We start from the raw sequence: 14,569 nt of genomic DNA, 5'->3' as shown, positions 1-14,569 counted from the left end.
CTCCATCAAATGGAACTTTCCTCTTCTGTATGTTTTTCCACCAATACCATTGATTTTGAGGGTTCTCCTAAAAAAAAGGGCAGAAGCAAACCAGACAATAGTGATACTACCATATTGGCCGAGAAGGCCCTGGTTTGCCCTGATGACTCAGATGCTGATTTCTTCCCCTTGGCCTCCATCAGATCAGAAAGATTTGCTAGTTCAGGGGACTTGGGTCAAACATCAGCTCCTACATTGGAAGCTGAATGCATTTCTATTATAAGGAGGAGCAGTCGTGTCTGAGAAAGTAGCAGACACTCTCTTAAAGGCAAGGAAATCTACAACCAACAAAACCTACTTCAAAATATGGAAAAGATTTCTAATGATGTCTCATGAATAAGGTTTCCCCAACAGAGCCTACAACAGCTCAAATACTGGAGTTCTTGCAGTCTGCGCTAGAAAAGGGTTTTAGCTATAATACCATAAAGGTACAGGTATCTGCCTTTATTTCCATCTTGGGACTTATCTTTAGTGCCTAAAGCATTTTTACTCTCTCCCTTCCATCCAATAGAAGGATAAACTGACATGGAAAGCGGTGTTCCTGATGGCTATTACATCCACACCCAGGGTATCGGAATTGAAATCTCTCTTAATTAGACTTACTATTCGGTCTTATTGGAAGGGGTGTATTTGAGGCCTTCTCAACAGTTCCTTCCAAAGGTGTCCTCAGCCTTCCACATAAACTGGGAAGCAGTGTTACCATCGATGAGCCAAGCGAATGAAGAAATGGCTTAAAAGGATGACTCGAGTAAATTAGACACGGTCCAGATAATCACTAAGTATGTTTAAAGAACTAAAGGTTTTATGAAGACGGATAACAGGTTTGTGTTTCCTAGTAGACCATAGAGGGGTCAAGTGGCCCCGGCAAGGATCTCTTTTAAGATCTTAGAGACAATTAAATATGCCTATTCCCTTATGAGGCTGCCTCCCCCACAGGAAGTGAGAGCCCACTCAATGAGGGGTATCTAAACCTCATGGGCATCCTTTGCAAAAATTTCCACAGAGACTATTTGTAAAGCGGCCAGTTGGAAGACTCCCAACACCTTCGCCAAACATTACAGATTGAATGTTTTTCCGAACACAGATTCTGAGTTTGGAGCCTCTGAAATAAAATTAAAGGACCTATCTGGTCCTGTCGCAAGAGTTAAGACAAAACAGTCAAGTAAGGTAAGGTAAGTGGAAGGGGGATTTTTATTGGGATAAAGGTCCTGGGAGGGGTATTAGGGGCAGGATTACCCATGTGTTTGCCGTCAGGTGAAGTTTCCAGGAAAGGAAAATCATGGGTAAGTATGGCAACAATTTTCCCTAATTTGGCAGCTCCTGTTCATCCTATCAATGCCTCTAGTGCCTTCTTTCTGCACCACAGTCCAGTCAATACCATTCCTTTTCCAACCTTGGATCAGTCAAAACTTATACTTGTTCCAATCCCAGGTGCTTACTATAGTGCTTACTTTATTTTATTTTACTCCCCACTGCTGCAGCTGCTGGCGCTGTCCTACTTTGCTAGCCCAGTCAACCATGACAAAAGATTTAAAAAGTTGGTATGTTGGTATAAGTAAGTGTGTATGACTATGAGCCTTGCACAATGTCTCATTAGGCGGAGGCCCAGCCCACAATCTGGTGAACAGGACAGTGGAAGAGAACTCAAGCAGCTACAGTAGCAAAGGGGAGGTTACATTTTTCTCAAAGCAAAGAAAATAATGCAGCAAACAAAACATTATTACAAATGTCCTACATGAATAAATCATCAATGAGAACACTGTACTCACATGTAGAACATGTAGGGGATGATTATTGAGCAAAATACATGTTGAAACCACTATTATTCATTTTTTTATTTTAGCATATATACCTAAAAACAACCAATGTCATATTAAAGAAAATAAACAAAATAATCTACTTACAGTTTTCTCTAAACTCGATGCTAGCAGGTAACACAAGCTCTGGTCCGTGTGTATCCTGAGATCTAGGAAAAAAGAACATGTGAAAAAAATGTATTGAATAAAGACAACGAAGTCTGTTGTTCTTCAGTGACAAAGACCTTCAATGGAAACAGTTTGGACTTTAGATGAACCATAGAAAAATAAACAGACCACATCTAATGAGCTGCTTGAGGTTTCATACTTTTACACCATGTACAGGAGCTACTTGCATATATTATTAATACAGCTTACAGTACACTGTAGCTGCCATCTCAGGACCTCAAGTAACAGTAAAAAAAACAAACAAATGTTAAAGCCTAGGTTAGACCTTACGGAAGAAACCAATTATAAAACATAATCAGAATGAAAACGAATATCTGAACACTGTATATATTTTTTGTAAATAAACACAGCTCCACAAAAAAAAAAAATTCACTTAAGGATTTTTTAATATATTTAGTGTATTTCAGGTCTGCTGACTTCAGAAATGACATCACTTTCATTGAATTGGCTCTAGTTCTTGTGATACAGCAATCAGAATAGACGATTTTACCAACAACAAATGTAACACAGCATATTATTAGCAATTTTTATTTACACCAATGTGTTGCATTTTATATATTAAAAGGTAGCATAAATTTCATTAAACTTTCATTTGACTTCTTTGTATTCATACAATTTCTTTTTTTACTGAAATATGAGTTCAAGAATTGGTTAAATTACCCTAATGTATTTTGCTACATTTGTGGTGAATATTCTCAGCAAAAACTGAGAACATTACAGAATTTGTGAAACAAGCATATCCTGCATATTTTTGTATTAAACTGGGGGCCAATAAAGGTATTGGTTCCCCCATATGGTATGCAAAACTTGTGTAGTCTACATCAGTGGAAAAATGGAAAACTGAAAAGTTTGAAGTTTGGTGTACCTATGGTATGGCGAGAGCCCAAAAATCATCACCATGATTGTTAAAAAACAAGTGAAAGTAACCCGATTTGGAATGAGCAAGACGACCTGTGCCGCATGGTGCTGATGTTCCCATACCAGTGTTCAGTACTCTCCCTGATATTCCTGTAACCAACATGGAGGATATACAGGGTTTGGAGTGTAATCCAGGCGTTAACAGGTTCATCAAACCAGCAGTTCTCTGAAGAAGAGCTCAATGATTTATTACGTGACCTAAATCTGTCAAAACAAGCATCTGAACTTTTAGCATCCAGGCTAAAAGAAAAGAACTTTCTGAGACCGAAAGTTAAAGTAACAGGTTATAGGACAAGAGAGGCGACACTCCTACCATATTTCAGAGGAGACTTTGTGTACTGTTGTAACATCACTGGACTACTAGTCCATATGGGAGTACCAGAATAACGAGCAAAAGACTGGCAGCTTTTCATAGACAGTTCCACTTAAAGTTTGAAATCTGTTTTACTGCATAATGGTAACTGCTATGCATCAATTCCAATTGGTCACTCAACAAAATTTAAATAAGAACATGAAAATATCAAAATGGTCCTACAAAAGCTTTGCTATCATGAACACCAATAGACCATATGTATTGATTTAAAAATGGTGAAATTCCTACTTGGACAGCAAAATGGAACACAAAGTACCCATGTTTCATCTGCTTGTGGGATAGCAGAGCAAAGCAGGATCACTGGAAAATGTGACATGAAAAAAGGTGCAGAGAACATCATTAACGAGCCAATGGTTGACTCCCTCCATTCTCCCTCATTCTCCCTCCACCACACATAAAGTTGGGATTAACGAAGCAATTTGTTTTTTGACCTCTGAACAAGGACAGTGATTGCTTTAAATACATTTGTAGATTCTTCCCTGGATTGAGTACTGAAAAATTAAAAGCAGGAATTTTTGATGGACCCCAGATTCGGAAACATAAATAACTCAAATTTCACAAGTCACATGACTGATACTGAAGCTTCTGCCTGGCACAGCTTGTCATGTCATGTCGTGCTTGCCAAGAACTTCTTGGGTAACCATAAAGCACAAAATTATGATGAACTAGTATAAAACTTGCTCTTAAACTTTAAAAATGTGAATGCTACTATGGGCATAAAAGGTACACTTTCTCCATAACCATTTGCAAACATTTCCAGAAAACCTTGACGATTTCAGCTCGGAACAAGGGCAGAGGTTCCATCAAGATATAAAGGTGATGGAAGAAAGGTATCAGGGCAGATGTGATAGATTAATGAATGCAAATTACTACTGGAGCTTTCAACGGGATTGTCTTGATCTGCATAAAAGGAAATCATACAACATTTTTCAATTACTTCTTTGTGATTAGTTCTGTAAATATACTGAATATAAGATATATTGACATTATTTTTTTTTTTTTTTTTTGTATACATAGGTATATCTAGTTTACTTTTGCTTATTTTTCATTTTCATTTTTTCATTAGTTTTCTATGAGGGTATTATTGATGTCATCATTTTAAAAACTAGAGCCAATCTAGCAAAACCAATACCATATTTTGAATCTGTGCATCAAACATAACCTAAAATGACTAACCTGTTTGGCAAGAAAATATTTGTTGACCAGTATTATCAATTAGGTTTAATATTCTAAATTTTAAGGAATAAAAGAGATTAAGAAAGGAAGATGCCATAAACCAAACATGATACAATGTACAGTATTACAAGATCTATACCAAAATGAAAAAAACAATTTCAAATCCTCAAACATTACAGAAAACTGGTAAATCAAAATTAAAATTAACATGACAGGAGTATATACAAAATTATGTTGCTCAGCAATAAAAAAAAAATAGTTGAATGCATTTTTCTGTGAAAATATAGATTTGATAAACAGTTATATAGTAGCGCCAAACTTTCTGAAAATGAAGGACAGATTATAGCACAAAGAATGGAAACAACATACCCTTGCAATGCCTACTTTATGCAGACCATTTAGAATACACATACTTTTACTTACACTGTCTATTCAAAATACCACACATAACAAAAGAGAGATTGAACAAGAGGTATAGCACAAAAAATTGAGGACATTATACATGTGATCAGTCATTGTAGATCACACCAAACAGAGGGACAATGCGGAAGGAGAAGAGGCATCTAGGTCCTCTAATTTTAAAATATATAGTGCTCAGGGGGTAAAAAAAAAAAAAAAAAAAAAAAAAAAGTGTGTGTGAAAAATTGGTCATTGGGTGAAGGTGTTAAAAGAAAATTATGGATACAAAAATGGTACAGGATTGTACAAATAAAAATGTATGAACACAAAAGAACAAATAAGCAGGAAATGCAATACAGACATTAACATGGGAGATCAGGGAGGGGAGGTAATGGTGCCTGACCAATGCAAAACCTGAAAGCAGGCAAAAGCTCTCTTACCATGAAAAAAGGAAGTGTTTGGCTACAAGCTGTAGGTAGGTGAAACTACCATGGACCAGGTGTCGTGGTCATTTAATCCTCCTGAACTAAAGGCCAGGGGTGGTGAATTGGACCCAGTAAAACCATGCATTAGCAACTTTCCCACTATTCCCATGAATAGAGGAAGTGAAGTCCTCCATGTGGTGACTTTTGTTCACTCATTGCAACCACAGCTGTATCGGAGGGGGTTTGGGCTTCTGCCAATAAGTATCTATACAGGATGTAGCTGCAACTATGAGGTGTCTTAGCACAGAATTTTTATTAGGGAACGAGTTGTGCTGCAGTAAAAAGAAGGCAGGAATGTCCGGTATTGTGTTATCCAACATCTGTTGAGCCTGACATATCCAACTGCTGTCAAACGTTCGGGAAAAATATGGTGCAATTTCTTCGGCATGCGGTACCAAATAACACTTTGTAGCAGGTTTCTTGGAACCTGCTGCTAATAGATGCTTTATGAGTCCAATAGAGAATATGTTCTTTTTGTTCCGTAGATAAAGTAGGGCCCAAGTCTGATTCCCAGGACAGAAGTTATGTCGGAGTGTATTCTGGGGGCGAGGCCTGTAAGAGCCTATGGACAGCTGATAGAGCATGGCGAACCACTTGCTGATTTGGATCTTGTGAGTAGGGTTCTGCACATCCGTGAAGATTTGTTGCGCCAGATAAATCTGAAAAGCCTAGAGTTAAGGGTTCTGAAAAATGAACCTGGGACCTTTACTACGAGAGTTTGAAAGAGGTACAAATATCTGGGAAGAATGTTCATTTTAACAATGCTGATCCTCTCTATACATGAGAACGCTGTTTTATCCTATTTCTCTAGACCAGCATGTAGCGCAGAGAGTAGTGGGAAAAAATTCCTGATGTACACTTCGAAAAGATCTCAAGAAATTGTGTAACTAGATAAATAATGGAGTGGGGTTCCCAATGGAAGGCAAACAGGCTCCTCAAATGGGAGCGGATAGTAGATGGCAATTATTTATCTAGTGCTGCAGATTTGGTGTGAATTATCTTAAAGTTTGACAAAGAGCCGTAATCACTTATGGCTTTGACAATGCTCGGTAGAGAAACTGTGGGGTTCGGTATTGCGAACAGCAAGTCATCTGCATAAGCACCAACTCTCTGGTTCATGTGTCCCATTTCCAGTGCTTCAATAGTTTTGGAGACGCAGATAGTGCAGAGCAGGGGTTTCAATGTTAGGATAGAAATTAGAGGGGACAGGGGGCACCCTGACTCTGGCTGTGGGATCGGAGCAAATGGCACAGATCCAGGATAGCATATGTAGGAGCCTGTGGATGTGTGTCAAAGTGTGATCCATAAACAGCCAATTAACCCGGTCAAATACCATTTCAGAGTCAGTGGAGCATAAAAGAAATGTATATGATGGTAGCTTGGTGTATCCAGTTTAACACCCTGGTCATGTTATCTCTGGCCTCCCTACCGGGCATAAATCCCACTTGGTCAAAGTGAATAAGGCATTGCATGACTTTGAGTAGCCTAGAGACCAAGATCTTGGTAAAAAGTTTTAGTTTCTGATTCAGAATGGAAATGGGACACAGTGATGGTTCCTTGCCTTCTTTAGGAAAAACTGTAATTGTGGCCCAAAGCGAGTCCAGGGAGAAACTGCTCCCCTCTGTGATGTTTTTATAAGCTGTCACCAAGTGAAATTCTGAACTATCTAGGAAGGTCTTATAGTACGAGAGTGAAAGCCAGTCTGGCCTGGGGTTTTACCTGTGGGAGCCTCACATATGGCAAGCTGGAGCTCTGCAGTGGTGATAGGTGCTTCCAGAGATACTCTTTAATGGCTCTAGCTTATTTCCTCAACCTCATCAGGGGAGTGGGGGCTGGGGCCGCTCCGACTGCCATAATTATAGAACATTCGTCTATGCCGTGTCAATGCAGCCTTGACTTTCGTGGGACAGAGTCTGGAAATTTTCTCACTGAGAGTGAGAAGTTCTTTACTAGCAGAATCATCAAGAGCAGTTTTGTGTGTATGCTCTAAAGCTGATATTTGCAGCTTACTACAGTCTTAAAGGCCTCCCAGACTAAGAGTGGGTCGCTATCAGGAGTTACATTAGTTTGAAAGTATTGGGCCAGTTCATTAGAGACATCTGCCACCACTGCCGCTTCTTGAAGGAGGGACCCGTTTTAGGCTCCAATTCCAGAATTTAGGTGTCCTGTGAGCCAATACTATAGAAATGAAGAATTGAGTGTGATCTGATAATGTTATCAAGCCAATGGTGCACAATGAAGCTCGGAATGTGGAAGCCAGAAGTGGTCAATCTTTGACTACGAACAACGGGGGGGGGAGATATGATTTCTAGGGAAGGTATGGCAAAAAAGGCAGCAAGTGTCCATCAAAGAGTCTGGGGCAAAGTTAAGATCGCCACCCAGGATCAAGGTACCCTCACAAAAGTTTTCTAAGCTCTCTAATACTTTACTCAGAAAGGCAGTCTGAGATAGGAAGATAAATTGCAGCAAAAGTGACCATGCAGCCTTCCATCAATCCTTTGACAAAACAACTACCTGCCCTACCAAACAGCACAACTGTTCCCTAAACTGCCAAGTAACCGACGAGGCCATTAAAATACTGACACCTTTAGATTTAGAGACTTCTGTACATCTTTGATATATTGTGGGGAATTTTTTTATTTTCAAACCTGGGTATCAGTTCTTTATGGAAATGGGTCTCTTGGATGAATGCTACCTGCACCTTCTGTCTATGGAGGTCTTAGAGTATGAGTATGGAGCGCTTTTCAGGGGTGTTTAGCCCTTTAACATTATAGGAAACAATCTTTAACAGACAATTTTAAGTACTCGGAAAGATAGTACAGAGCAGTGGATCAAAGATGGACAAAGTGGTTGTATTTCCTTGAAGGCGGTGGAGTTTAGACAAACAAGATAGGCAAACACAGGCTTAAGATAGGGGGGTAAACTAAAAATGTAAAGACAATCCAAAAATACACCAAGAAAAAGGAAACAGCAACAGAAAATAAGGACAAAAAAAAAACAAAACACAGAAATACAATACAGAAATACCGTAGGCGCAGATCGTCTGCGCAAATTCCCTTAGATAGGGTAACTCGCCTGGGTCGGGCGAAAATGCACAATGGGTGAACAAGCTAGTGATAGCTGTACGGGGCGGGGAAGGGGGAGGGATCTGGGAGATTTACTTGTGTAAGTTCAAATGTGCCCAGAAATGTTACCAAATCGCCCAATTGACGAAAGGTAGAAGATTTATTACCTGTGTGCGTACAATTGGAAAGGGAAGCAGCAGCGATACCTGATCTTGTTGTCTCGTAACAAGACTAGAAGGCGTTTAAGAGCCCACTGTAGAGCCCGAGTATTGCGAGAAAGATCCAAGAGGAAGAGGATGGGTTTGCCATTTAAAGTACATAACTTGTGATTTGGCTTCCTGCATATTAGATTCTTTGAGCTTGTAAGAGTAAATACGACAGATGACGTCCTTCGGTTCTCTATATGGACCAATTATATATTCATACAGGGTGATCATATCCCCCCCTAAATGTCTCTTCTCAAGGGGGGATAGATTCAGTTCAGCTAATCTCTCCTCATAGCTGAGCTCATCCATTCCTTTTATTAGTTTAGTTGCCCTTCTCTGCACCCTCTCCAATTCCACAGTGTACTTTTTGTGAACTGGTGCCCAAAACTGGACTGCATATTCCAGGTGAGGTCTGACTCATGCTTTGTACGGGGGCAGGATTATGCCTCAATATCTGCAGTCTGTTACTCTTTTGATGGAAGAAAGTACTTTACTAGCATTAGGTGTTGCAGCTTGGCATTGCATGCTTTTAAGTCTATAACCAGAAACCCCTCGATACTTTCCATTTCTGACTCCCCCAAATGTATTGCGCCTAGACAGTATGAAGCATGCTTGTTGTTAGCCCCCAAGTGTATAACTTTACATTTATCTATATTAAAAGTCATTTGCCACTTGGCTGCCCAATTAAACAATACATCCAGGTCTGCTTGCAGATTATAGACATCCTGTATGGACATAATTCCATTATATAGTTTAGTGTCATCTGCAAACACAGAAATGGTACATTTTTAATCCCAAACTCTATATCACTGTTAAACAGTAAAGGTCCCATCACCGAACCCTGGGGTATACCACTAAGACCCGTAGATTATTCAGAGTATACATCATTAAATCACTACTCTCTGGATGTGGTCTTTAAGCCAGTTCTTTATCCATTTACAGACTGACATTTTCAAACCTATTGACTCCAACTTGCATGTTAACCATCTGTGAGGTACTGTGTCAAATGTCCAAGTACACTATATCAACTGCTATTCCACCGTCTACCTGTTTACTTCCTCATAAAAGAGAGTAAATTTGTTTGACAACTTTGGTCTTTCTTGAAGCCATGCTGACCATCACTTATAATATTATTTTCTACCAGAAACTCTCATATGTGGTTCTTTATCAAACTTTCTAGGACCTTTCCAACTATGGACGTTAAACTAACTGGTCTGTAGTTACCTGGTAATGACTTTGCTCCCTTTTTGAAGATAGGAACCACATTGGCCATACGGCAATCCATTGGTGCTATGCAAGTTACTAAAAAGAGTTTCTAAAAATTTTAAATATTGGCTTTGAAAAAACTGAGCTCATCTCTTTTAGAACACGTGGATGTAGTCCATCAGGTCCTGGTGCTTTGTCAACCTTAATTTTGCCCAACTGTTTCTCGAACTTATCAATTTTGAGCCATTGTGACTCATTTAACGCAGTGACATGAATTTGGACTTGAGCTCTGCCATATTCCTTTGTGTACACAGAGCTGAACAAAAGTGTTTAGTAAATCTGACTTTTGTTTATCCCCAGTGACCAAGCCAGAGACATCCTGCGTTTTTGCTATTATGAATTTAAAAAATTTGGGGGGGTTTGCCTTACTTTCCTTTCAATCTGTCTTTCGTTTTGAAGGTTTGCACATTTTATCTCCATTTTACATCTCTTGTTACATTCTTTTTAGTTTTCAAACAATGAAGGTGATCCTTCATTTTTAAATTTTTTGAATGCCCTTTTTATCTTTCCTGTTTATACATTACATTAAATGAACACATATTAGGGTCAATGCAGCCAAGATTCTCTTTTATTTGCACATTTGTTATGCATTGTTAGAAAGAATTAGGCGCAGCAAAGTATCATTTCTAGTTGGGGCTTCTTTAAAGTGTACCAAAAAATGATCTTGTAATAAGTTCACAAATTTCCTCCCTTTTGCCATTCCTGCAGTGCCATTACTCCAGTCAATGTCAGGGTAGTTGAAATCTCCCATGATTAAATCATTTCCACTTTTTGCTGCTTTTTCTATCTAATAGTTGATTCTTTATTTCTTCCTTAGAACTGGGGGGCCTATAGCAGACTCCAATCATTAATTGTGTATTGTGCATCCCCACATTCAACTCCGCCCATAATGCCTCAACCTCATCGCTTGCTCCATCAACAGTTTCTTCCTTCACATTCACTTTCAGATCACTTCTTACATACAGACAGCAGTGTTCTCCCCAGAATTTTTTTTAGCCGGGTGGTAGGAAGCTGTAGCCGGGTGGTAAAAAAGGGTGTGTGGCAAAACACGGCAAATTTAGTGCTCCCAGTTGTTTATGCCATGGGTATCCAGTAACCTCCTATTGTTTCAGTGTTCTACCTTCTCCCAATTATTTGTTACAACTTTTTAATGCCTGCCCCGTTAGTATATCCAATTTTTCTATTCTATGTATTTTGCCACAACTGTCCTATGCCGTGTATTGTGACCCAACTTACTAGTGTTTTAAGTTTTAAGAGTGTAGTATAATGAATGTGGTGTAACAAGTTAGGCTTAGCTCATATTAGCAGCAAAAAACATTTACCCCTTCTGAGTGACTTCTGGCAACTGCTAGGAACCTAGGATTGGTAACAGTCCATAAGTGCTGGGCACCTAGGATTGGTAACCGGCCATAAGTGCTGGGCACCTAGGATTGCTAACAGGCAGTAAGTGCTGGGCACCTAGGATTGGTAACAGGCAGTAAGTGCTGGGCACCTAGGATTGCTAACAGGCGGTAAGTGCCGGGCTTTTTCAGAGATAGAAGTTTTTTAAGCAGCAGTGGTTCCTGGCATGAGGAATGGACAAATGTAACCTTACTGCCGGTGTGAATTCAGCCTAACTTCAGATGTGCTCCTGTGTCTATATTTAGTTAAAGTGAACTTTTGTGAAAACATTTTTTTTTCACTTGATTCTTTTACAAAATTAGCCCAGCAGGCCCATGCTGGCTCAGCTTCCACCTTCTCTCTAATGCTCACTTGTACGTCCAGTGCTGCCTTGCACTGCGCCTGCATGAGATTAAACACTTTTTTTACATTATAAGAAATCCTCTGAAGGTGCATGCACACAAGGAGCAGTGCAGAGCCTCTTGGGATATGTGACACTAGGAGAACTATGAGACAGGCACCACCACCCTTTCCTTTGACTCTGTCTTTACGAAAGAAAGTATAACCAGGAATATTGGCAGCCCAGTCATGTGAAGAACAAAGCCAGGATTCAGCAATGCCAATTAAGTCATAATGCTCTTCACTCATTAAGGCTTCCAACTCCCCCATTTTGTTTGCCAGACTTCTAGCATTGGTGAGCAGGCGATTTAAACCATTGCTGCATTTACCAGAACTGTTTACAAAATCCCTTTGTTTTTCAGTACAGTTAGTACTGTGCCCTCCAGTGTTTGTATGTAACACGGGAAGCTCCTTCTATTTTTCCATAAACCTCCCCCCAACTATCCCCAATCCACCCTCCACTACTGGCTGACCCCTGTCTAACCTTTCTGCCACCTTATTTAACTGTCCCACCCCCCTCTGTCCTAGTTTAAATATCGCTCCACAATTCCCCTAAATCATTCCCCTAGCACAGCAGACTCCCTTCCATTTAGGTGCAAACAATCTCTGGCATACAGGTTGTACCCCAATGAAAAGTAAGCCCAGTGCTCTAGGAACACAAACCCTTCCATCTTACACCAGGACTTAAGCCAAGTGTTTAGCTGTCTAAGCTCCCTCTGCCTTTCCTGTGACAAGTGCCAATACTCCAGAAAATATACCCTTAGAGGTCCTTTCCTTAAACTTGAAACCTAGTTCTTTAAACTAATTTTTAATCTATCCATCTATCCTGTCATTGGTTCCAACATGGACAAAGACAGCTGGGCCATGCCCACCCTTTCCCAGTAATTTGTCCACTCGGTCGACCACATGCAGTAGAAGGGATCCACATCTATGCCAATAACTACCTGCTCAGTGAGCAGGAGACCCCTCTCAGGGTGATCCAGTGATTTCAGTGTTGGAATGTGTTTCTCCAGCTCTCCAATGCGAGATACGAGAACGGCGACTTGCTCACATTTGTCACAGCAGTATTCACCATTTGTGCATACATATGGCAGACTGTGTACTAAACAAAACCTTCCACCTTGCTACCACTCATTGTCCCAGTTACAATGATTGTTTTCAAGGAGTTATAAAAGTTTACTTACAGTTTGTAGTTACTATAATGGATCAACTTTTGTTTTCAAACTCCTGTTTTCTAACTCCACTTTTTTCATCAGCCAAGAGTGAGCAAGCTCAAGGTGAGTCTGCCCAGAACTTAAATCACCTGTGAAACCTTGACACACTCTCCCCTTAGAGGTCAGCAAGGAAAGAGGAAAAAAAGCTATTTAAAAAAAACTGACAGTCAAACAGACACAACCCAACGGTCAAACAGATACAACTCCCAAATGTACAATATCAGAAAACTGTTTTCTAACTCCATTTGATTTCAAGCCACCTATTTCACCAGCCAAGGGTGAGCCATAGGACACCTGGCATCTGCTCGCAAGGCTTAAGCTGGAGGGCGGGACCGTGGGGATGGTAGGCAGGACCAGGCACGAAATAATAAGTATTTTTAAATGTACCGCTTTTACATTTAAAAATACTCATCATTCATACCGCCAGGGAGGTTAATGATGATTAACCTCTGACACTACAAAATGTAAAAGCTTGACAAGAATTGGCAGGTTAATATGGTCTTGATAACTTCTCCTTAAGGTCACTGACCTGGTCACTGCAGCTCAGTGTACATTCTAATAATTGGGAACAGGCAGGTTAGGTTTTTGTTATCTGTCTGCTCAGATTTCCTTGGTTTTTAAACATAATTCCATTTCCAAGTGTATATTCCATATCAAAAGCGCTGAGTATTGAGATTAGCTGTATTGTCTGTGTATATGTCTGCAAAGAAGGAAAAAAAGTCTGATGCCTAATAAGATGTCAATGCTATTATATTTAAAGGAACAAATAACAGTCTTTCAGAAACCAAAGGTAAGACAACACTTTTAAAAAAAATTTTCTTACCTGCCATCTAGACTACGGTATTCTTGTTGCTTATCTAAGCGTATCATTGGCTTTACCATGCCACGTTCAGTAGAGCCTGCCATTTTATCACTATCCAACTTACTAGAGCTCTAAAGGAGAAAAAAAGCGAAAACATTTATTTGGTATATTTAGGGCTGAAATCTAGGTAAATGACAAAACTACCTTAACCAATATGAGCCTAGTCTGCATATAGTACAAATACAGGACATCAATAAACATATATTTTACCTTATTGGATTGAAGAGATGAGCTGCTGAGCATATCGCCTTCCAGACCAAATGTAGTTTCCTGAATCCTAAAAAAAACCAAATAAAAAAACAAAAAATAAATAAAAGCATTTCTGTTAGGACAAATTTTCAGTTCATAGTTTTTTTTACTTAAACCCTCCAAACATTTTCATCCCAATGGAAGACAAAACAAAATCCAAAGAAAGTAATGCACTACCCAACAGAACTATACATATATTTCTATTAGATTCTGGCAAAGCACTTAATATTTGTGAAAAATAGGTTTAATATTTACTAATCAGGTAAACAACGTAAGCATTGTTAAAACTTCATGATCAATTCCGAGGATTATTGATGTAAAAAGTGAAGCAAGCAAAGCTAATGACAAAGTCTGTGTCACTTAATTCAACAGGTCAGTTAAGGCTTTGTTGAAAAAAATTAACTGCTTTAGATGGTAATTTAAGTTCCATTAACTTTTCCTATTTTTGTATGAAAAGCACACACATTTGTTCTGTGAGACAGAAAGCTGAAGAACGCTTATAATCTAAAAGTGCCCTAATTCATATATATATATATATATATATATATATATA

General features: G+C 39.3%; 1 protein-coding gene across 23 annotated transcripts in view; it reads right to left on the bottom strand.

The window, feature by feature from the left end:
• The window catches only part of AFDN (afadin, adherens junction formation factor), a 182,754-nt gene that overhangs the window by 86,014 nt on the left and 82,171 nt on the right, over positions 1-14,569 (bottom strand). For all 23 annotated transcript variants that reach the window (XM_072409093.1, XM_072409096.1, XM_072409114.1 and 20 more), the window contains 3 exons: positions 13,978-14,044; positions 13,729-13,838; positions 1,944-2,005 (listed from right to left, as the gene is read on the bottom strand). In XM_072409093.1, the coding sequence (XP_072265194.1) occupies positions 1,944-2,005; positions 13,729-13,838; positions 13,978-14,044 (239 nt within the window). The remainder of the gene's footprint in view (positions 1-1,943; positions 2,006-13,728; positions 13,839-13,977; positions 14,045-14,569) is intronic.

This window comes from Pyxicephalus adspersus, chromosome 4 (assembly GCF_032062135.1).
Source record: "Pyxicephalus adspersus chromosome 4, UCB_Pads_2.0, whole genome shotgun sequence".
Taxonomy (NCBI): domain Eukaryota; kingdom Metazoa; phylum Chordata; class Amphibia; order Anura; family Pyxicephalidae; genus Pyxicephalus; species Pyxicephalus adspersus.
The sequence above is the reverse complement of the archived record's forward strand: the minus strand, read 5'-3'. Positions and strand labels throughout refer to the sequence as shown.